Below are 24014 nucleotides of genomic sequence, written 5' to 3' on the forward strand. Positions count from 1 at the left end.
GGGATGCTGCAAGCAAAATTCAGACTGGGAACTAAACAGAAAAAAATCTCAGTCTCTTCCACAGCAATAGTCAGCACGGGGAAGAAAATCGGGGAAATTTACAGAGGTAGAGGGAAATTCTGTAAGTTAAAATGTGAAGGTAACATGGAATACGATGCTTGAACCTTTCTTTATATTGTGATTAAAAGAAGTTTATATATGCATACACACAGCATATTTAACAGTGGAGAAATATTGGCATAGATTGCACATTTAACATTAAAGAATTCCTGGGGTTGCTTTTGTTTTTTGAGTTAGGGACAACAATGCTCCGGTAGATATTTGTGCACATGACTTTATTTCTTCTAGGAGTCCCTGCCTGTTAGAAATGCATACTGAAATGATAGCCGTAATTTGCTTCAAAACAGTCTGGGCGGCAGGTGGGGATGATTAGGAAGACAGTTGAAGCCACTGATTGCTGTCAAAGCTGAGTGATTAATGGTACACTTCTCTACCTGCCCAGAAGATTCCATAACAAGGGACCTCATGAGGAAACAATGGTCGCTTCATACTGGAGCTATCTGAGCAAGCTTTTGGCTAGTCATCTCTCAAAGAACAAGCACAGGGTGATGCTATGGCTACTGAGAAGCTCTGATAGCATTCAACTCACCTCATCCCCGCCTTCTGCCTCCCTACCTAATCTTTATTTCTCCCCACCTTGTATTAATTGCTTTGTTCACTGTTGTAAAAGAAATACCTGGCAAAACAACTTAAAGGTTTATTTTTCCTTCTATGTTGACTGGATGCATTCCACCCGGACAGGAAAGCACAGCTGCAGGAGTGTGGGGTCACTAATTAGCTTGCTTTCGTCTCCTTCCTGTTGTATTCAATCTGTGTACCCCAGCACACAGGATGCTGCTACTAAAGTTCAAGATGTGTCTTCCATCATCAGTTAAACCTCTAGAAAAAACCTCAAAGCCGTATCTAGAAGATAGACATCTCCTAGGAGATTTCTGATGCAGTCAAAGCGACAAAGATTAATCCCTCCCTGAACTGCTGTTGCTAGTCCGCCATAAGAAATGGCGTCTAGATAAGACTGTAGGTAACAGAAACCTCCAAATGAAGGCCACCTTCTAATCACTCACATTGTGCCTCAGATTGGCCTGTGGAATCACCACGTTTCATGCTACCTCAGCTGTTCTATTATTAATGAGATTATAGATACAGTCATAACTGATGTTGCTGTTACTGTGAACTGATGGTTTGTCGTCAGCTACCTACCGGGAGAAGGTTTTTATAAGAGAGTTTGCTCTATGTTGGGATTGCTGCTAAAAGCTAGTATGCAAGGATACAAAGAGAGGAGCAATAAAAAGCGACCTCTTTCATTAGCAGTGAATGCGTTGGGGTTCCTTATCACTCTTGTCTTCCTTTGACTACAGGTATTTATCAAAGTGCTGGATAATAACGATAATGGCCCTGAATTCTCCCAGCCGCATTATGATGTGACAATTTCTGAGGATGTGCTTCCTGATACAGAGATACTGCAGATTGAGGCCACAGACAGAGACGAGAAGCATAAGCTGAGCTACACCATCCACAGCAGCATTGACGCCATCAGCATGAGGAAGTTCCGGATGGACCCCAACACGGGCATACTCTACACTGCCGAAAGGCTGGACCATGAGGCCCAGGACAAGCACATCCTCAACATAATGGTAGGACCAGACTCTTAGTTTTTCTCTCCTGACAGAACCATTTATCAGCAAGGGCATATATACCTCAGTCTTCAGAAAACCAGGGCCCTTAAAGTCTGTAAATCTTGCCTTTGCACTGTCAGGGAACATTCCGCTTTGCCTTTGTATTTCAGTCAAGGAGTCGCTCTTCTGACAAAGTAACTCCAAAGTTTTTGTCAACCTGAAATATTAGATTAATTCTGCAGATGTTGGCTACTCAGAAAATGCTGTTGATGGATGGTTTAGAGAAGAAAGCAACAGACAATGTTCCCAACTCAGGGGAGGTTGTTTAGAGCCAGATGATTGTGTGGGAAAGTTTGAAAGAAGCCCCTTGAGAAGTTTTTCACAAGGGCAACTGTTCTCTCAACCCACATCGATTTATGATGTATTTCATTGGTGGTAGATCTATAGGTAATACTAGTGACCCCAAAAATAACTGAACATGCCTTCCTTCAAATTATGTAGAAGTGGCTTTGTATTTCAAGTGAGGTTTTTGGTAATCTACCCAGAGAATAAGAAAGATGAGTGAGAATTATCATTGATTCCCTTATGGCCTATAATTTGTTGCTGTAATAAGCCCAGAACAACACTGGCATGCACAGCCTCTGTGTATCAGGGCCCCCCTTATACTCCTGAAAAACAGGAAGGCTGACCATGATTTAATCTCCTGCACTGATTGAGTGTGAGATGACTGAATCTATGAATTCCCAAGTCGTCCACAAGAGTAACAACTTTTTCCTTCACTGGAATCTTCTTGGACAAGAGGTAACTTGAGTGCCATGCCCTCAGCTGCAGTTGCCACTTAAGACCCCAGGAGACAGATGGGCAGTTCCCAGAGGCTGCCTGGTTCACTACTATGCCCATTCATTCATTCATTCATTCATTCATTCATTCACAAATATTCTTGAGCACATATTACACAGAAAGCAATCTCACAAGTACTGAGATAGACAAAGTCCTCACACTCTTTGGTCTAGTGTTCAATTCATTCAAAAAGAACAAAAACTCTTCGAATAGAGTTCAGTTGTATTTTTTCTTGGGTGTGGATGACCAAGCTATAGAACTCCATCATGGCACACTGACCATGGTGATATTTACATGGTATTTTAGGAACAGAAGCCTCAGAGTGGTGAATAATTCCATTTTCATTTTTTCAAGTCTTTTCTGTTCATCCTTCCCTCAGCAAACTCAAAAATCAGTTTGGTTGCCCACCGTTCATCATTTGTGTAGTTGGATGTTTAGAAGAAAGACCGCTTTAGGCCACCTTCTTCCAAGCCTCACCTGCTCATTCCTTCCATGTACAGTCATGAAATCACTTTTCTCCTTGAGAGTTCCTCTTGGATATGGCCCAATGTCTTCACATGGCTCTGGAGTGATGCAGCTTAAAACTGAACAAAGCAAGGGTATTAATTCAATTAACAATATATCAAATAATAAATAACAGAGCCACATGGATAAAGAATAGATTATTTATAAGCTTTTGCCATATGAAATTCAGGTTAATTTTAAAGTCATTAATCAAATTTGTCTGGCAAAATCACACTGAGGGGTCTTAGATGTTGTAGTTGAATGCATCTTCCTGGTGTTCAAGGTTCTCTAGCAGCTCTGGGCTCTGCTCCCCTGTCACCATCACCATCATATTATTCCTTCTCCTCTTCTTGCTCTGTATTCCAGGAAGTTGAATGTTAGTTTATGTGCCTCTTTGCACACACTATGAGGGCCTTTAACTGTATCCCATGCTGGCATTTAACTGCTTGGTATTATGCCTTTCTGTGGCTTGCCTGTATCACCCATTTCAAATATCTTAGTCTTCATGAAGGTAGAGACCGTCTAGTTTACTACCGAACCACTCTATGTTTGCCATGAACCTAACATCACAGATAGCAATAAATGTTAGTTGAATGAATGTAACAATACTGTATCATTAATCCCACCCCTTAGAAGAATCTCTGTCTACCATTCCATGACTGAATATAAGTATATAACAAGAAATAAATGACTATGGAAACCAAATGAAGTAATTGGGCTTGTGGTACCCAGGTTATCACAGGCCAGGCATCCAGAGAAACAATAGAAATGATGCTGCCCTGCTCTCAGATGGCTCCTAATCTCAACCTCTCTCAATGCCCCCCCCACCCCGTCTCCTGTCATACCACTGTTGAGTGCTTTGTAGTTGTGCAAGCCTAAGTCAAGCACTTTGCATGCATGATCTCATTTTGTTTTCTCAACAAACATAGCCATGTGAGTTCTTTGAAATTCAAGTTTTTAGTCCTACTGCTTCTTATATTTTGCCTAAAGGTCAGAGATCAGGAATTTCCTTACCGAAGAAACTTGGCCCGGGTCATTGTGAACGTGGAGGATGCTAACGATCACAGCCCTTACTTTACCAATCCACTGTACGAAGCCTCGGTGTTCGAATCAGCTGCCCTGGGATCAGTTGTTCTACAAGTGACAGCTCTGGACAAAGACAAAGGGGAAAATGCAGAGCTCATATATTCCATAGAAGCAGGTGAGAGCTGCAGAGACCTCAGCACAAAGCATGACACCCTCTCTCCGCAGCACAGCCCGCCCCATGAACTCACCAACCTATTTGTGCAATTGTGTGTATAAAGTTCTTAGCCTTTCAATATTGGCAGCAAAGGAAGAGCTTCCTTCCTTGCATTCAATCTTGGAGTTTTCCGAAATGAAGAAAAGAAGTGTGTAATGAATTCAGTGCCCGAGACCCAGAAACCAGCAAACCATGGACTCAGACTGAAATAACCACAGTTGGGTTAACTTCCCAGTGGGTGGACTGAAGACTTCAGGAAGCCCGGCACACCACCATGAACACAAACACCTTGCCTAGGGTGGAGGCAGTCCAAGCAACAGAGCAGTTGGTGCCTACGGGACCTAAACTGTTTGCTTAACCAGACAGATAAATAAACGAGAGCATGTGTCTTAAATCTTGGTGTTTTTCCAAGGATGTTAACATTTGAAGAATAGTTTATAGACAGTTTGAAGGTAGATAGATAGAAACGTTTATGACAGAGATGAATATCCAAGCAAGATTAAAAAACCACGAAGCTAAAAATGACAAGTCTCCCTTATCTGTTGTGTCCCTCCCCATCTTGCCGTTTTTGAATATTCACGCTGCACATTCCCAAGTGTTCTGTGGCCTGTCTGTGGTGAGCAATGCCAAGTGCACATTCTTTCCATGGCAGCAACGGGACAGCTTCCTGCCCTTCTCTTAAATGTAGAGCTTTTGAATGAGCAGCTGAATTAAAATAAGCATGATAGGAAAGTCACTTAGGAATAGAAATTTGAGAAAAAGCAAAGTCGATAACATATAAAATCCCCTGTATCAAATGATAATCTAAAAGCTACCTTTTAGATTAGGTGTCATATTTTAAATGGGTCAGTTCAGCCATCCTCACAGAAGATGGTGCTCGCTAATGGCCAGGCGCCCGAGAGCTTCCCTACGTGTTACTGCTGGGGTTTCCACAGACCTAGACCTACTTAGCAACTCTTGGTTACCCCAGAGTATTGTTATTGCAACAATAAGTTATCTTTGTTCTTCTAGAACACAAAGCAGGACACTAAGAAATGAATATGAAATAGCGCGCGAGCATGTTCCAGGCTCCCGTCCTCAGCTGTTCTTCCTAAGGTCCATCGAATCTCTTCCTTTCCTGTGTCATCCATACACATCGCCTCATGTCACTGCGAGCATCTGCGGGGAAGGCTTTAGTTCTGCCCTTCTTACCATTTTAGGGATATTTATATCTGTATTATATTTATAAATTTACTACTTTTATTCCTGGGCTTCAAGTAATTTTTAAACTAATATTAGGTTCTCAAATAATATATTAGTTACATCCCTGAAAATACAGTTTCCCTCACATTTTCCCTCCAGGACTGGAGCACGGAGCTCGGTCATTGCTTTGACAACTGACTAAAGTACAAAAATAGCTTTATTCCTTTAAAATATGTCTTACATAGAAATCCCACATTTCCAGAAAAATAAAGTTCTGAGAATAATAACTATCTAAAAAAAACTCCAGCTTTTAATTGTATGTATAAAAGTCTACTGAGAATTATGGTGTCTATGACAAACTTGTCACAGTCATTCAGCCCCTTCCAAGCACACAGCTCAGCCCTGGGCCTGCCTTTCCCTCCCACACACATAGCCCTACCCCAGGCCAACCTGTCCGTTATACAAAGCCCAACCTCCTACCTGGCCTCCCTGCCCCACCCCCGCCTGATCCCAGGCCTGCCTGTTACACACATACACAGCCAGACCTCCAGCCTGCCTATCTCTGATACACACAAACACACACACACACACACACACACACACACACACACCAGGCCTACCTGTCACACACACGCACATAAAACACACACATATACCCTGGCCTGTCTGACCCTCATATACACACAGCCAAATCCCCTGGCCAGCCTGTCCCTTACACACAGTGAGACCTGGGACCTGCAGGACCCTCACAGAGTGGCTGAGCAAGCTCCTTTAACATGAGGGAAACAGAAGCAAGTGACGGGTGGTTGTATAAGATTCTGGGTTTTATTGAACTTGACTCCCAAGCCTCAGATAAGCCAGATTTTGTTCTGTTTTCCAGTGGGCTATAAACTTCCTATCTTTTGTCTGGCCTCAAAAGTCATACTGAAGCTTTAACTTTGGACTGAAACAAAGTCGGGGGTGGGGGCAGTGGTAGAGCTTTGAATCTTGTATAATAATCAATATTAATTTTCCAAAGATTCATGAGTAGAAGGAAAGGATAGGCAAGTAGCCAATTCAAGGGAATTGAAGAGGGAAAGGGCGGAGAGGCCCAGCTTGGACCTGACCTGGGAGCACAGCACCCTGCAAGGGTGTATCATGTATCCACAGAGAAGGTACAGCAGGGGTATCAAGGCCAAGTGGAGTAAAAACATTCCTTAGCGTCATCCATTGACCTAGACAGGCAGGGCTCGCCTACTCACTGTGAAGTAGGACATTGACATCAGTGTGCATGGACATGAACTGTGAGCATCCTTTGGTCAGAGCTGTGAGCTTCTGCATCACATGGGGAGGACCACTGCTCCGATGACATGGATGCTGGTTCTACTCTTAGCCTTCTTAGCTCCCATGCCAAACATCTCACAGCAGCACCCATGCCTCCGTTTCCCAGGAAACAGACCCCTGTTAGTGTCCAGGACAGTTTCCAGGATCATCACTCCTCTCTTCACCCGGAGCTCTCTAAGGCGAGCAAATAGCGTGACTACAGATTAGAGGAACAATCTTGTGTTTCTGATAGCCGCTTTTATGCCTGGGTCCGTGCCTGTGTATATACACTATAGGAAAGGGATAAAAGAAAAGGATAAAGGAAGAGGAATTCTGAAGAAATCCTTAAAACTTGCAAAGCAAGCAATGACTTAGAAGAATTCCCCACCTGACCAAAGTTACCTTTGGAGAAAGCCAGTTTTCATGTGAAAATGGAGCATGGCACCCACATCCACAGTCTACCAATGGTACAAGCTGAAAGCAAGTCACACTGGCAGTATTCTGAAACCATTCCTACAGTGCTCCTTTCTAAAGAGTAAAACAAAATGCAGCCATATTCTGTACCAGTGTATATATACACATATATATTATATTATATTACCATTTTATATTTACAGTTATAGCATACATGCATACACACAGGCAGAGGCAGATGCATTAGTGGAGGGACATGCCAATCCCAGCTATCCCTCTTCTCCTGGGTCCAGGAATGAGGAAACCCCACATATTCCAAGCAGAAGGGATTCCTCTGTAAGAGCTCTTATTTCCCAGCTCAGATGTGTATGCAATGCTATATTGTTGCTAGTAATGTTATCCTTACTGATATGATCTAATTTTGTTAGGAACCATTTGGGATGCTTCTCGGTATCCTAGAAAGAAAGTTCTCCTTTTGCTTTAACTCTCATCACTGAAAGGCTTTAATGTCCCGCATGTAGCTCACTCCCTCATCGGTCTCTGTTTTTCAGGAAACACGGGGAACACGTTTAAGATTGAACCCATCCTTGGCATCATCACCATCTCCAAAGAGCCAGACATGACAGCCATGGGTCAGTTTGTCCTGTCAGTTAAAGTCACAGACCAAGGCTCCCCACCAATGTCTGCCACGGCGATTGTGCGTGTCTCCATCAGTGTGTCTGATAACTCCCGCCCCAAATTCACTCACCGAGACTACCAAGCTGAAGTCAATGAAAACGTTGATATTGGAACTTCTGTCATCCTCATCTCTGCCATCAGCCAGTCAACTCTCATTTACGAGGTCAAAGATGGAAACATCAATGGGGTCTTTACCATAAACCCATATTCTGGAGTCATCACCACTCGGAGAACTCTGGATTACGAGCAGACCTCTGCCTATCAACTCATCATCCAGGCCACTAACATGGCAGGCATGGCTTCCAATGCCACCGTCAGCATTCAGATCGTGGATGAAAACGATAACCCCCCAGTGTTTCTCTTCTCACAGTACTCAGGCAGCCTGAGTGAGGCTGCGCCCATCAACAGCATCGTCAGGAGCCGAGACAACAGCCCACTGGTGATCCGAGCCACCGATGCTGACAGCAACCAGAACGCATTACTGGTGTATCAGATTGTGGAGTCCACAGCCAAGAAGTTCTTCACAGTGGACTCCAGCACAGGGGCTATCAGAACGATTGCCAGCCTAGACCACGAGGCCATTGCACATTTCCATTTCCACGTGCACGTGAGAGACAGTGGGAGCCCCCAGCTGACTGCAGAGAGCCCTGTTGAAGTCAACATTGAGGTGAGAGACGTGAACGACAACCCGCCTGTGTTCACCCAGGCTGTGTTTGAGACTGTCTTACTTCTCCCCACCTACGTCGGTGTGGAGGTTCTGAAGGTGAGTGCCACTGACCCTGACTCTGAGGTGCCCCCTGAACTGACATATAGCCTCATGGAGGGCAGTGTGGATCACTTTCTAATGGACCCAAATAGTGGAGTGCTCACCATAAAAAACAATAATCTCTCCAAAGATCATTACATGCTGATAGTCAAAGTATCTGATGGAAAGTTCTACAGCACTGCCATGGTCACTATCATGGTTAAAGAAGCCATGGACAGTGGCCTCCACTTCACACAAAGTTTCTATTCCACCTCCATCTCAGAGAACAGCACAAACATAACCAAAGTCGCTATTGTCAATGCAATTGGAAACCGCCTTAACGAGCCCTTGAAATACAGCATCTTAAACCCAGGAAATAAGTTCAAGATAAAATCTACCTCAGGAGTCATTCAGACCACAGGAGTACCCTTTGACCGCGAAGAACAGGAGTTGTATGAGTTGGTGGTGGAAGCCAGTCGTGAGCTAGACCACTTGCGTGTAGCAAGGGTGGTAGTCCGAGTCAACATTGAAGATGTGAACGACAACTCTCCTGTGTTCGTGGGCCTCCCTTACTATGCTGCTGTGCAAGTTGATGCTGAGCCAGGGACGCTGGTATACCGGGTGACAGCCATCGACAAAGATAAAGGTGCCAATGGAGAAGTGACCTATGTCTTGCAGGATGACTATGGCCACTTTGAAATTAACCCGAATTCAGGGAATGTGGTTTTAAAAGAAGCATTCAACGCAGACCTTGCCAACATTGACTATGGGGTCACCATCCTCGCCAAGGATGGTGGCAATCCATCTCTGTCCAACTCAGTGGAACTTCCCATCACCATTGTTAACAAAGCAATGCCTGTGTTTGATAAGCCCTTTTATACAGCATCAATCAATGAAGATGTCACAATGGACACTCCCATTCTCAGCATCAATGCCACCAGCCCGGAAGGCCAGGGCATCATATACCTCATCATTGACGGGGATCCATTCCAACAGTTTAACATCGACTTTGACACAGGGGTCCTGAAAGTCATTAGTCCTTTGGATTATGAAGCTACATCTGTTTACAAGTTGACGGTGAGAGCCAGTGATGCTCTTACAGGGGCCAGGGCTGAAGTCACCGTGGACGTGCTAGTGGATGATGTCAATGATAACCCTCCTGTTTTCGATCAGCCCACTTACAACACGACACTGTCTGAGGCGTCTCTCATCGGAACCCCAGTTCTGCAACTTGTCTCCACGGATGCGGATTCAGGAAACAACAAGGTGGTGCATTATCAGATTGTCCAGGACACCTACAATAGCACAGATTACTTTCACATTGATAGCTCCAGTGGCCTCATCCTGACAGCGAGGATGCTAGACCACGAGGTGGTGCAACACTGCACCTTGAGGGTCACAGCAACTGATAATGGTTTCCCGTCCCTGAGCACTGAAGTCCTGGTTCACATCTACATTTCTGACATCAATGACAACCCCCCAGTGTTTAATCAGCTCATTTATGAGTCCTATGTGAGTGAATTAGCCCCCCGGGGTCATTTTGTAACCTGTGTGCAAGCCTCAGATGCGGACAGCTCGGACTTTGACCGTTTGGAATACAGCATTTTATCTGGGAATGATCGGACCAGCTTTCTGATGGACAGCAAGAGTGGAGTCCTCACGCTGTCTAGCCACAGGAAGCAACGCATGGAGCCTTTGTACAGTCTCAATGTGTCTGTGTCTGATGGGCTGTTTACCAGCACTGCCCAGGTGCACATCAGAGTCCTGGGAGCTAACTTGTATAGCCCTGCCTTTTCACAAAGCACATATGTAGCTGAGGTGAGGGAGAATGCAGCTTCTGGGACAAAGGTCATTCATGTCCCAGCCACAGACGGGGATCCAGGAACATATGGACAGATCAGCTACTCCATCATCAATGACTTTGCCAAGGATAGATTCTTCATAGACAGCAATGGACAGATCATCACAACAGAAAGACTGGACCGCGAAAACCCTCTGGAAGGGGATATTAGCATTTATCTGAGGGCCCTGGATGGGGGCGGCAGAACGACTTTCTGCACTGTGCGGGTGATTGTGGTGGACGAGAATGACAACGCCCCGCAGTTTATGACGGTGGAGTACAGGGCCAGCGTCAGGGCTGATGTTGGAAGGGGCCACCTAGTCACTCAAGTTCAAGCTTCGGATCCAGATGATGGCCCCAATTCTAGGATTACATATTCCCTCTACAGTGAGGCCTCAGTCTCAGTGGCTGACCTCTTGGAAATCGATCCTGATAATGGCTGGATGGTGACCAAAGGCAATTTTAACCAACTGAAAAATTCAGTGCTGTCTTTCTTCGTGAAGGCAGTCGATGGTGGCATCCCTGTCAGGCACTCCCTCATCCCTGTCTACATCCATGTCCTGCCCCCTGAAACGTTCCTGCCTTCATTCACCCAGTCACAGTACTCCTTTGCCCTTGCAGAAGATACAGTCATTGGAAGCACAGTGGACACCCTGAGGATACTGCCCAATCAGAGTGTCCGGTTCAGCACGGTTAATGGAGAACGGCCAGAGAATAACAGAGAGGGTGTCTTTATCATAGAACAAGAGACAGGCACTATCAAGCTCGACAAGCGCCTTGACCATGAAGTCAGCCCAGCTTTCCACTTCAAAGTAGCAGCTACTATACCCCTGGACAAAGTGGACATCGTATTCACCGTGGATGTAGACGTCAAGGTCTTGGATCTGAACGACAACAGGCCAGTCTTTGAAACACCAAACTACGAGACGATCATAATGGAAGGAATGCCTGTCGGCACCAAGCTTGCCCAGGTGAGAGCCATAGACATGGATTGGGGAGCCAATGGGCAAGTCACTTACTCCCTACACTCAGATTCCCAGCTTGAGAAGGTAATGGAAGCATTCAATATTGACAGCAACACTGGATGGATCAGTACACTGAAGGACCTGGACCATGAGACAGACCCTACCTTCTCCTTCTCTGTGGTGGCTTCTGACCTTGGAGAGGCTTTCTCTCTTTCTTCCATGGCTCTGGTCTCAGTCAAGGTGACAGATATCAATGACAATGCACCCGTCTTTGCTCATGAGGTGTACCGAGGAAAAGTGAAGGAGAGCGACCCCCCGGGAGAGGTGGTAGCTGTTCTCAGCACCTTGGACAGAGACACCTCCACCATAAACCGCCAAGTGAGCTACCACATTACAGGTAAGTCAATCACCCAGTTTTGCCCTGTGGTCTGCTTACTGAAGAAAGGCAGGTGAGCTGAGGATGAGTGTGGTGGAACTGTCTGGTTCTGAAGGAGAAATCTGATTAGGTGGGGATTTTCAGGCGTTGGTTCTTCACTCAGCCATAGTCTACAATGCTCGTACCGGAGCTGGTACCAACCTTAATATCATTTCCTGTTGTTTTTTAAAGCAAAAATATTTTAACTGAACAAATGAAAATAATAGCTCTTTTTAGTAGGAAGAGGTGTTTTTAAGCTTTACTCCCCTCTGACCTTCTAATAATGCTAGGAAACAGGAGGATGAAGCCACTAAGCTTTCTGCACAGCTTCCTTCTGGTCATAAAAATGTGTTGTCGTACACACATGAAAATTAGAAGTCTCAGTTTGACAGTTTGCTGAGAAATTCTAAGTTTATAACTTAGGACCAAATAATATTTCTATTGACAGCCCCTTTTCCTTGGAATGCCTGCCTATCTTCCCTGCCAAAAAGTTGCTGTTCACCAGAAAAACCAAGATAGACAAATAAGATCATTGAGAGTGCACAAAGTGTCATCACTGCTCTGTGAGGCTGCAGAACTCAGCCAGAGTGACAAGTCTGCCCTGCTCAGGAGCAGCTGTTGGGGATGACCCACTTGTAGAGATGAAGAGGAAGGGTTGGCAGTGCCAGGAAAAGTCTTTCCTAAAAACCATTTGGGGCCTTGCAGCCAACACCTTGATGCTGAGACTTTCTGAGCCAGAACATAAGCCACGTGCCAAAAGATTTTAAATAATCCATCAATGCTTGTAGTCAGGTGGCTTTCCCCTTAGAAACAGCACATTATTCCGAGTGAAAAATGAATTAATTAGGATGCCCCCAGGACATGGATTCTGCTTAAGTCTGTTAGTGGAAAAGTTAATTAATCACCGCAGAATAAGATCGTACTGGAGCAAACACCGAAAGCTCGAGAAGGCCACGCTTGCCTGAGGTTCTCCTTTGTGTCTTTTACGGAGCTTGCATTTCTCACACAAGAACACTTCACGCATTTTGTGCTGTCTCTGAAACCTGGCCTCTTATTCCATTTTTTAAAAAAGTGTGTTTCTGAAGTTAAAACACAGAGCATCTTGGTAAGGAGAGACAAAAAAAAAGGCAAGGATTGTTGACTTACTTGTATTTTGTTTCTAGGGGAGACACTCCAAGAGACGCTTTTGTACTAGAAAGAAAACCAGGCCTCAACTGTTTTTTCATAGTCTCTGAGGTATCAGGAGATGATTTAAAGGGCCATCCCATCAGCTTCTCCACAGTAATGAGCACAGCACAGCTTAAAGCCCCTCATACTATTAGCAGAGCCAACCACCAACTGATTTTAATTAGATTTAAGCTTTACTCTTGATGTAGCACAAGTTGGCTATGCTGCCTCAGACTAACAAAGAAACATTAATCATTTTATGTAACAAAGAAACGGCGTGGCCTTGCCGGCATTGAAGGTGTTTAATAGAGAGGTGAAATTTGTGTGTGTGTGGTGTGTGCTGAAATCATATTCAACTAAAGCAAAATTGAATTCTAGCCAGTGGTAGCAGAAAGTGATATTACATGGAGGACCCTAAGTCTCTCAGGCCAGGGTTTCCCAGTCACCACCACCAGGGCTGGGCAAGTCTCTGATGGGAACTAGGCTGCTCTTTACAAAGGATAGGTTGTTTCACAACCACACCTGACCCCTCCCCTCCTGAGATTCCAGCAGTATAGACTCATAACCATACTATGATAACCAAACATGTCTACACATGATAGAAAATCCCTGTAGAAAGAGTAGAACCATTGCCCCCGATGAGTAATGTGACATCTAATATGACTGGGGTCCATTCATCCTGTGTCCTTCATTACAGTGAAGAGACCCTGGAACCAGTGTAATATTCAGAATTCTAGGACCAAATGCTTACCTTTTTATAAAAATAATAAAAAGATTGATTTTTGAAGTGAGCCACTTCGACTCTTACAATAAAATAATAGTTTGCAATATATTTCCATATGTTCTGTTTGTTGTGCGCAGAGATGACTTTAGATGTCTTTCTCTTCGCTCGCTATGTGGCCTACTCTGGCTTTGAACTCCTTACCTCCCATCTCAGCCTCACAGAGCTGGCATTACAGGCGCACACAGCCATACCAAGCTTCACATTAAAATGGTAAACAGTATGTTTGAGGAAAAGAAAACCCATGAATTGAACTGCTGCAGACTGTTCAGGGCCCACCTAAGGGGCAGGAGGGAGAGATAAGGGGCAGGAGGGGGAGATACTGACTTCCAGCATGCCCATGCAATCAAAACCAAATGTATGTTGTTGATGAATGTGGAATAGTAAACAGAGGTTAGCTGGTGGATTCCTTTGGCAAAGTCTGCCTTTGAGCATTTCCATAGGGTGGGGGTTTGGGCTACACGCAGAGGAACCCAAGCCATAGGGCTGTCTTAGCTCCTCAGTCAGTCAGGTCATCACCTATGGCCATTCTTCCCCTTTATATCCTGAGCTTTCCTGTGAAGCAGGAGGTTTTGTGGTCTCGTCTGCTGCTGAATCTCTGCCATCTCCAATAGTGGCCGAGCGCAGAGGATAAGTACTTACTGGATGTCCAATAAATGGCCTCCTCCCTCTGCATTCTGACTACTTCCTATTGTCTTTGGCTCAGCCTTTCTGGGTGTCAGAATTGGCATGATTTCCTGATTAGGGGGCAGAGGTCATGTTTCCATCCCTCTTCCCACCTGTGCCAACCTTTAGTCTCCATGCGGGTTCATGAATGGAAGCCGAATCTGTTTGGGCCATTGGTCTCCATCTTGCCTCCTTCCCTCCCATTGTACAACTTTGCTCTCATCAATTTGATTAAATTGCTGTGCTTACCTTTAAACTGTTTCCTAAATAGCCTCTGGTTGGGACTCTTTTACTACTAGGAGTTTGTCCTGTGTGGTGCCAACTTTTCTCCCCAAACTCCAGTCCCTGTGAGAAGACCTCAGCTGTATGATAAAGCGTTCATTAAAAGATAGCTTAACAGAGCTAGCTGCCTCTCCTTGATTGTATGATCAACTCAGCAGCTAATGAAATTGTCTTGCTGACAAGAACTACAGTGTGATACCGCCTCTCTTGAGACCAAACAGAAAGCCAATCGCATCATTCCGAGGAGCCAATTGATGGTGCACAGTTTGAATCTGATTATGTTTAAGGGAGACTAAACAAAAGATCATCCCCAGCTTCTCTAAGAGGACTTCATTATCTCGGAAGTTTCTGTTTTACTTCTCACACAAGAATAGTGTATAAATATCATGCTTTTTTTGCAGGAGAAATGAAGGGACTTGTCACTCTTTCCAGTATCATAAGGGTAGAGAGTTAGGGACACTTGGATGCTCCCCCACAGGCTCTTATGAGGGTGTCTACTCTGAGTCCTCAGAAGCTCTGTTTCCACCACAGGAGGGAACCCCCGAGGACGGTTTGCCCTGGGCATGGTGCAGAATGAGTGGAAGGTCTATGTGAAGAGACCTCTGGATCGAGAGGAACAAGACATTTACTTCCTCAACATCACTGCCTCTGATGGGCTCTTTGTCACACAGGCCATGGTGGAAGTGATTGTTAGTGACGTAAATGACAACAGCCCAGTGTGTGATCAGGTGAGCTTCAGGGAGAAAACTGCTTCTTAGAAACCGACTTACTTCCTCCAAAATGAAGGCCAAACTCATTGCACATTTCTCCCTAAAGACGGAGCAGCATCTGCTCTTGTCCATTGAACATAAGAAGGAAGGGAGCAGAATCTGGGATAAAATGTCTTCATTGTGAACGGAATCTAGATAACCAGAAAGATCATGAACCCAATCTCTATGCCACTCCCCCAATTAAACTGGAATAATGAGCCTTAAAGCCAACTTTTAAGAAATTCTTAAGGGTTCTTTTTAATTAATTAGTAGCCTCTTTCTGAATCACTGGATATGAGAAATGCACCTTATGTGGTGAGTTGCCTGTTTGCAGATTACGTAGCTCTTACTAGAGCCCAGCTGCCAAGTGAGGTCTCCACGTCCCCCGTGAAATATCCTTTTCATTGCTCTCCAAATGCACAATGCTTCCACAAGAACTAGACTGCATTATTTTTCTGGCAAAATTAAATAATTGTTAATCTATTTCTTCTAACCTGTGGACGAAGAGACAATATTTGTGCTCTGCGTCTTAGAAAAGTGATGCATGTAGACTTAATCTCACACACTAAGGCCAGATGCTGCCCATGACTCTGTCAAGACTGATAATGATCTCAGGAGCCCATTTTGTCTCAACAGAGAAATGGACAATCAGTGTCAGAGTGTCAGGTCTCACAATGCAGGGATGCATCTGTTTCCTTCATCGCTGTGTTTTTACCAGTCACATTATCCATGTACTTTACATACAGGGAGTGCTCAATACATATGTGTAGGTGAACATGCACAGAAAATGTAAGGACATGAATACTGTTAAGTTTCATTGCACACTGAAATATGGTCTCAGGCAAAGAAAAAGAAACCACAAAAGTTAAACCATATGAATGAATGCTTAAATGGTGGCTATAAAATTTGTACCACAGATAGTAACATTTCAGCCTGGTATAACGCTCATGGAGGATATTGTACCACAGGCAGTAATGATTCCGCCTGGTATAACACCATTATGGAAGATATTGTACTACAGGCAATAATGATTCAGCATGGTATAACACCGTCATGGAGGATATTGTACCATAGGCAGTAATGGTTCAGCCTGATATAACATTGTCATGGAGAATATTGCACCACAGGTAATGATGATTGCCTCACTCTTGCTGACCTTTGTCCAGGTTGTATATTCAGCATCTCTTCCAGAAGACATTCCATCAAATCAACTCATCCTGAAGGTCAGTGCCAAGGATGCGGACATTGGATCCAATGGAGAGATACGATACTCACTCTATGGATCTGGAAACAATGAATTTTTTCTAGATCCAGAAAGTGGTAAGACGAAATTTTTTCTTTGTGGAAATGCCATTATATATCCATGTAATAGTTTATCTTCCCATGTGGTCTCATAATGAGTAGGCAGTTACTCAGCTAGAGCCTTGATACAAGGCTCTGATGTGCTCGAGACTATGAAATAAAGAACCAGTTCATAGTGTACATGGGCACTCTGGGCCACAGGAACTTGATTTGGTTAGGGTCAGGACTTCCTTTTGCTCTCCTCCTCCTTTGCCTTCCTTCCTCCCTCCCTCCCTTCATCCCTTCTTTCCATCTGTTTCCCCACATTTACTAGTGTTAAATAAGCACACAGCTCTGTGGATTGACACCAGGTTCACAAAGATTGAAGAGGAATTGCATCTCAAACACTGGTCACCATGCAAACTAGGCGTGATGCTTAGTAAGGAAAGTTTCTTCGTGGTGAAATCCCTTCGGTTCCCTTCTGGTTGTCATTAGCACTTTTGTCTGGTTTTTATTAGACATTCATGCCTACTTTCTCCAAAGCTGTGAGCCCCCAGATGTCTTTGCATAAGCAGACAAAAATTATAAGGTAAAAGGTTATGTAAACTAAAGTCAGATGCCTGAATTGAAGGTCAGAGTTGGTGGAAAAGTCATTTTCTGAGGCAGCAAATTATTTCTGTGTTGTGGACTGGGTAGTTCATCTAGCGGGAATTTTTAAATGAAGTGTAAAGAGCAAACAGCCTGCGTAGTTCCTCTGCTGTGTCCTTCTCAGTGAGCTATGTCTTCGGAAACCGCTGCCTTCCCCTCTTCTTCTGCCCACGGATCCTACCAGGAAGCAAGGACATAGTTGCATGAGAATATGCTCTTAACTCTCTGGGCCCTATCAGAAGATAGACAACCTGCAACCGCAATAAGGAAAGGCACAGGAAAGGACTGCCCAGAAGACATGCAATGGCAGCCGTGTAGAAATATCACAGAAGTCACTGCTGTTCTGAGGAAAGGAGATGGGAAACCGAGGCAATACTCCAAGAGTTACAGCAGAAGACTGCAGGGTGCAGGAGTCAGAGCATGAGAGAAGGATGAAGCATCATGAAATAGACCGTGCAGGGTCTGGGTATCCTCCTGATAACCCCCCGGGAGCTTTCTGAAAAAGCAGCAAATGACTCAGTGTGGCCTGTGCTGGAGAACTGGCTATATTCGGGAAGGAAACCAAGGAGCAACCCACTGATAACTCATGCGGCTCATTCCAAATGCACCAATGTTATTAAAGAGGAGCAGAGACCCACAAGTCACACTTTGCATTAGATAGCAACTACTCTGGCTTCTCACTACACTTGCCATTCTCTACAGACACTGAAGCAACCACAAAAGTCATTTCTAAAGATATGAATATGTACAAATATTCATATGAATCTGACCATAAAGGTAACAAAGAGGCTATTTTGGAGGAAGAAGGAGGCAAGAATGCAGGAGGTAACAAGAAAGGGTAATATGGAGGAAGGAACAGACAAATATTGCATATTTTCTCTCACGTGCGACATCAGATCCAACTCTATATCTACCTATAAGGTGTGACGGTAGAGGGGAGACTGTCTGCAGAGGGGAGGGAAGGAGAGATGGTAATGAGGTAGAAATAGGAGCTAAGTCTGTTAGAACCAGGTTATTTTGTAGACTCAGCTTGACTCCTGTGGTGCTAGAATCTAGTTTTGTTGCTTTTCCAGGGGCTGTGGAAAATACCCTTTTGAAAGCAATGTTCGGAGGGAGGGGTGGATTCGGCTCACAGCTATAGGGTCCAGTCTATCATGATGAGGGCTCCTGTGGCAGCAGCGTGGGGTAGCTAGTTGGTCACATTGCTTCCACAGTCAGGACACGGAAATGAATTCAGTATTCTGCTCACTCTCTCTATTTACACAGCTCAAGATTCCTGCCCAGGGAAGGGAGCCTCCTGTATTTAAGATGGGCTCTTAGGCCTCAACCAGCATAATCCAAAAGTCTCTCATAGGAACTCCAGTTTGGAAAATCCCTCTTTAATCTGCCAGGAGCCTTGACTCCTATCGATTCTTGGTACGTCCTGCCAAACTGATAATCATCACTCAAGACCTTTCTGTTAATCAGCCAGTTTGAGTGGTTTTATTTCCCTCTAAAAGATGAGGTAAAAACCAGTATATTTAGAAACAGGATATTATGCCCCTGAGTCTATGGGTCATGGACACCGAGAGAATTATACACCTAGAGCCATCTCTCTGTGAGAGCTTCCCGCATTCACCAAAAGAAAAAACCTCAGGAAACTTGGTGAAAGTATTAATTAATCTGAAGGTCAAGTGGTTGGTTTTCCATTGAATCTAAAATTTTGTGATATTTCCCTGATGCCTAAAAAATTGAATTTGCTGTATTTCTTCAATTTACAGGGCACTTAGGCCTTATGTCCTTGCTATTTCTTGTGTTTAGAATTCTTCATACAATTGGTTTTCTGCTTGAAAAGATCATTTTTGAAAAGCCATAACAACCATGCTGCTATTTCATTTCATAGGTGAGTTAAAAACCTTGGCCCTGTTGGACAGGGAGAGGGTCCCAGTATATAACCTGATTGCCAGGGCCACTGACGGGGGCGGCCGCTTCTGCCAATCCAGTGTCCTCCTGCTCCTGGAAGATGTGAATGACAATCCCCCAGTGTTCTCCTCCAACCACTACACTGCCTGCGTCTACGAGAACACGGCCACGAAGGCTCTGCTGACCAGAGTGCAAGCAGTGGACCCTGATGTTGGTAAGTCAGTTCACCAGCCAGGCTCCTCCCACAATGGCACACTATGCCTAGGAGTAGGTTCTAGAAGCTTCTCCTGCTAGAACTCGTAACAGTAAGCCAGGTTTTTACTGCTGAGCTGGTATGCCTCTAATGCTGGAAGAACCCTACCTGTTCTCTTCCTCCTTCTCTTTTTCCGTCCTTCTATAGAGTCCTGGAGAGAGAACTAGGAATCCCTCAACCTTGTAACTAAGGATGTGGGGATAGTTTACAGGATCTGGTCTTTTGCTTTTGTGATTTTCATTTAAAAAAAGAAAGAAAAACAGTAGCATTCTTATTTGCCTGGTCCTCTGAAGCATAGTTAAAACACTGCGCTGTACACCAGGGAGAGTTCATTTCCATTTCTAGGAAGACTCCTGTCACAGCCTCCACTGAAATACGGCAGTCTCCATCGTACTGCCCCATGGGGCAAAGACCAATTGTTAAATGTGCTACTAATCCAAAGTGGATTCTTTAAACTGGCGGTTTCCAGAGCCCCACCCCCATTATTTACAAACAGGCACCACCGGCGGAGTGAGGGTGGAGAGAGAAGGAACAACTGGAACCGGAGTCGCAAGTAAAGTTATGTTCAAACCCTTTTCCGTAATGAGATGAGGAGCTGGAAGGGGCCGGAGCTAATGGCGAGGTCGACCTAAGAGTGTATAAGTTATTTATAGGATGGAATATAAACATGAAAGGGCACATAGAGCTGTAAATCAGAGGACCAGGAAATGATGGGGTGTGTCCGTTCTGCTAAGCAGGCCTTTGTATAATTCACTGTCTTTCTGCTTAATTCTGAATTGACAGAAAAAAATTATTGGACTAATGGAAAAGCAAATGCATGATAATTAGCTGACAGACAACGTGGCACCCAGGGTCTCTGCATATTTCCCCTTCCAGAAATTAGAGGCTACACTTGAGTTATTGCTCTTCTCACATTAGCATAATTCTGAGGCCAAGATGAGTCCTCTAAAAGCATGTATATTATTGTGGAAAATGGCAAACAGAAAAGAATGTTTATTAGTACATAATTATGTAATAACTGCAAATAATCTTTTTCAAATGAAGATTAGAAAACATTCTCTGGACTCTTATCTGGAGGCTTTTGGGGAACGAGGACAGAATTAAAGCTAATGAGTCTGAAAATTCTACTTGAGGATGTGTAATTAGCCTATAGATAAAATTTCAGAAACTGAAAGCCTTGAATTCTGCCATTCAGTCCCTTCACGAAGTGACCAGCTGTGTTCAAGAGGCCAGAGAGCAGACACACAAGTCTGGTCACTGCACATGCGATTTGGATGATGTGTGGGTGGGATGGGGCGGGATTGAGAGATGTGGCCCCAGAGGTGATGTACATGGTGAAGAACACAGTTAGCTGTGTGTCCTTCTTCACGTCTGTCTAGTCAGTTCACCGGGTTGGCAGATGGGTTGGGAGGGATATTTAAATTCTGATCATTTATCTGGACAGTCCTGGAAATCCTGGAAGAAGAAAAATCAAAGGATATCTTATTATATCTTGATCTTCGCATTTTCCATGATAAGTAGAAGGCTTCTTCGAAGAGCCTCCCACGGAGACCAAGGAACTGGGTACCACAGACACCAGTGTAGGAAACAGATGTGCTTGGCCATCGTGTCAACCTTAGGAAACTTCCTGTATGGTGCCAGACTCTTGTTCATTTTCTCAAAAGAACCATGACGGGGCTGGCCAATGACTCAACAATTAAACATTCCTGTCACTTGCTCACTTTGGAAGCCTGAGTTCAAATCATGAAACACAAACAAACGTGGAAGGAGAGAACTTACTCCATGAAAGAAGTGTGGTAGACAGTGTAGAACAAATGGGCACCTTACCATTGGCTGTGCACCAAGCCGAGGAGGTGCTAGGGGGGCTGATCAGAGCTCACAGCAGTGTCTCTCCGGTGTCATTAGACAGTCTCTAAGTGTCATGACTGAGCACTTAAGACATGATCTTTGGTGGCCCCAACATCACACAGGTCTCCAGGGTAAATTTCTCTGTCTTTCCTAAAGTGAAAGATTAGAGCAAGCAGCATATGATGGTTATCAGGTGGTTGAGTCAGGGATTCACTACGCGGACCAATCAAATGTGTGGAAGCTGAGTTCACACTCAGCTATGAAGCTGAATCCAGCCGTCTAGTGTGTTTCGTTTCCTTTTTATAGTGCCAAACAAAGCTTGATTTCGTTATTATTACATAAAGGTCAGGTTCTTGTTGGATGTTTAATCTCTAGCACTTTATAAATACCATAGCACTCAAAAGATCAGAATTCCATGTGTTCGGGTCCTATCGTGTGGTAATAGCTACAGCTGCTTGGTTGGTAGCCACAGACCCCTCTACAGACAGGGTCCCCACTAACTGATGGTACCACCCAGTCACAGTTGCCACAGACCCCTCTACAGACAGGGTCCCCACTAACTGATGATACCACCCAGTCACAGCTGCAACCTATTCTCAAGAAGAATAAAGAAATTTCTACCTTTCTTAAAGAAAATCATTCTGAAATAATTAATATTTAAATAATAATTTATTTATTTAAGTAAATAATAAGCAATAATTTATTATTTAAAAATAAAATAATTTGTCATTTAAATAAATAATAAACAATAATTTAAACATTTAAAGAATAATATTTAAAATATTACTTACCAAAATCATATCATTTGTACCCTTTTGAGGTTGGCATGTTTTCTTTCAGCATACTTTGTTTCAGGTTCATCCAAGGTATTGAGTTGACTTCTCATGATAAGTATGAATCCATTTAGCTCAGGGGACTTTTGTTAAGAACATTTCTTTAGCTGGGTAGTGGCGGCACACACCTTTAATCCCAGCACTCAGGAGGCAGAAGCAGGTGGATCTCTGAGTTCGAGGCCAACCTGGGCTACAGAATGAGTGCAAGGACAGGTTCCAAAGCCACAGAGCAACCCTGTTGGGGGAGGGAGGTGGATATTTCTTTACATGAAATGGTAAACCAGTTTTATTGGTGTCAGCTCATGAATTTCTGTATCCTTATCAAACGCTTTTGTTGGAGTCTTGGCGTTAATGTGTTTGCATTGAGATGCAGCTGTTGGAGGGAAGGGGGTACGTCTTACAAAGTGTGAACCACAGAGTCCTTGATGACTTTACCAAGTAACCTTGAGGGAGCCTGTGCTGTGCCCCTTCTCACTGGCACCTTGGAGGATTCAGCCTCCTCAGACACCAGTGGGTCCAAGTGGACTCTAACAACCATAATTTGGCTGCATTATATACTTGGTCACTCTGCTTTGTTGAAAAATGACAAGATATTAATCCAAAATCTGATTCCATGAATTTCCATGTCCAGAAACTTTGCTATGAATCCTTAAACCTTCACTCTTTAGGTTCTCATTTTAAACATATTATTTATTTTAGTCAAGCAGGTCCTTCCAATGAATAATTTATAATGAACTAAAAATAACGTCATAAGAATTTTTTCCATTAGGAATAAGATATAGGAAGACAAGATAATTTCACACCCATTTAATGAGTTCTAAGAAATAGCATGGTAACTATCTTGATTTTAGCATTAAGTTCTTAGTTTTCCTGTAAAATGAATATATTCTCAACTTCATAAATAGTGACATGACTTCATGACCCCAAATTTATGAAAGTTTAATAATCTTTTCAGTAAAGACAAGGAAATTTTGGTCTTTTAATGCATTATCTCTTGGGGTTAATATGTTAGATTTAGTAGACATTTAAGCTATTAACAGTTCTTAGGAGCTCAGGGTTTGGTTTTTGTTGGGTTTTGCTTGTTTTGTTTTTCCTAAAGTCAAACAAAGACAAAATTTATTCAAAGAGAACAACTTTATTAGAATTCAAACAAAAACAAAACAAAAGCACTGGGCAGGCAAGCTCTAAATTGCAGCCATTTCCTGGAGAAGAATGGGAAAGAGAAGAGGGCAAAACCACTATGCTGCTAAGTTAAGGCAGGATAGAGGTCAGCCCCCCAGCTTAGCAGGCAGCCATGCTGTGAGAAGAGCTCTGTAGAGGAGCAGTGAAGCTCAAAGCGTGTGAGAAAGCATGCTTAGGAAAGAGATAAGAAAAAGAAAAGCCATGGCTTACAAAGCACTGTGATGGCGTGCCTTAAAAAAGAGACTATACTGGGGGACTATTCAGGTAGGGAGGAACACAATAGCTAATTAAATAGATAGTTATTCTGCCCATCAGAATTTCATTTTGAGAGATTTTTTTCTTATCAAAAGAGTCACAAAGTGTGTGATCAGAACAAAAACATTGTGACCATTTTGTCAGCAAGGCATGAAAATAGAGTGTGAGTTTGTGCAGGGGAAGCATGCTACAGTCCACGGTTTATGGAAATGCCATTTTCTAGATACTGGGATGTGGGGAGGAATGTTTTTCTTATTACTAATAAAGACTACAAAGAAATGAATGGATCTAATGAGCCAGATGTTTCCTTCTTGCTCTGTAATCCCAAAAGAACTGGAATTTGGGGAATCTCAGAAGTGCGCAGGC

At 43.8% G+C, this 24014-nt stretch overlaps 1 protein-coding gene across 3 annotated transcripts in view; it reads left to right on the plus strand.

Annotated features, from left to right (window-relative positions):
* Fat3 (FAT atypical cadherin 3) overlaps window positions 1-24014 on the plus strand; it is a 576873-nt gene that overhangs the window by 476738 nt on the left and 76121 nt on the right. For all 3 annotated transcript variants that reach the window (XM_075966763.1, XM_075966765.1, XM_075966766.1), the window contains exons 8-13: window positions 1419-1694; window positions 4011-4221; window positions 7710-11783; window positions 15229-15425; window positions 16613-16766; window positions 19258-19491. In XM_075966763.1, the coding sequence (XP_075822878.1) occupies window positions 1419-1694; window positions 4011-4221; window positions 7710-11783; window positions 15229-15425; window positions 16613-16766; window positions 19258-19491 (5146 nt within the window). The remainder of the gene's footprint in view (window positions 1-1418; window positions 1695-4010; window positions 4222-7709; window positions 11784-15228; window positions 15426-16612; window positions 16767-19257; window positions 19492-24014) is intronic.

This window comes from Microtus pennsylvanicus, chromosome 3, assembly GCF_037038515.1.
Source record: "Microtus pennsylvanicus isolate mMicPen1 chromosome 3, mMicPen1.hap1, whole genome shotgun sequence".
Taxonomy (NCBI): Eukaryota; Metazoa; Chordata; class Mammalia; order Rodentia; family Cricetidae; genus Microtus; species Microtus pennsylvanicus.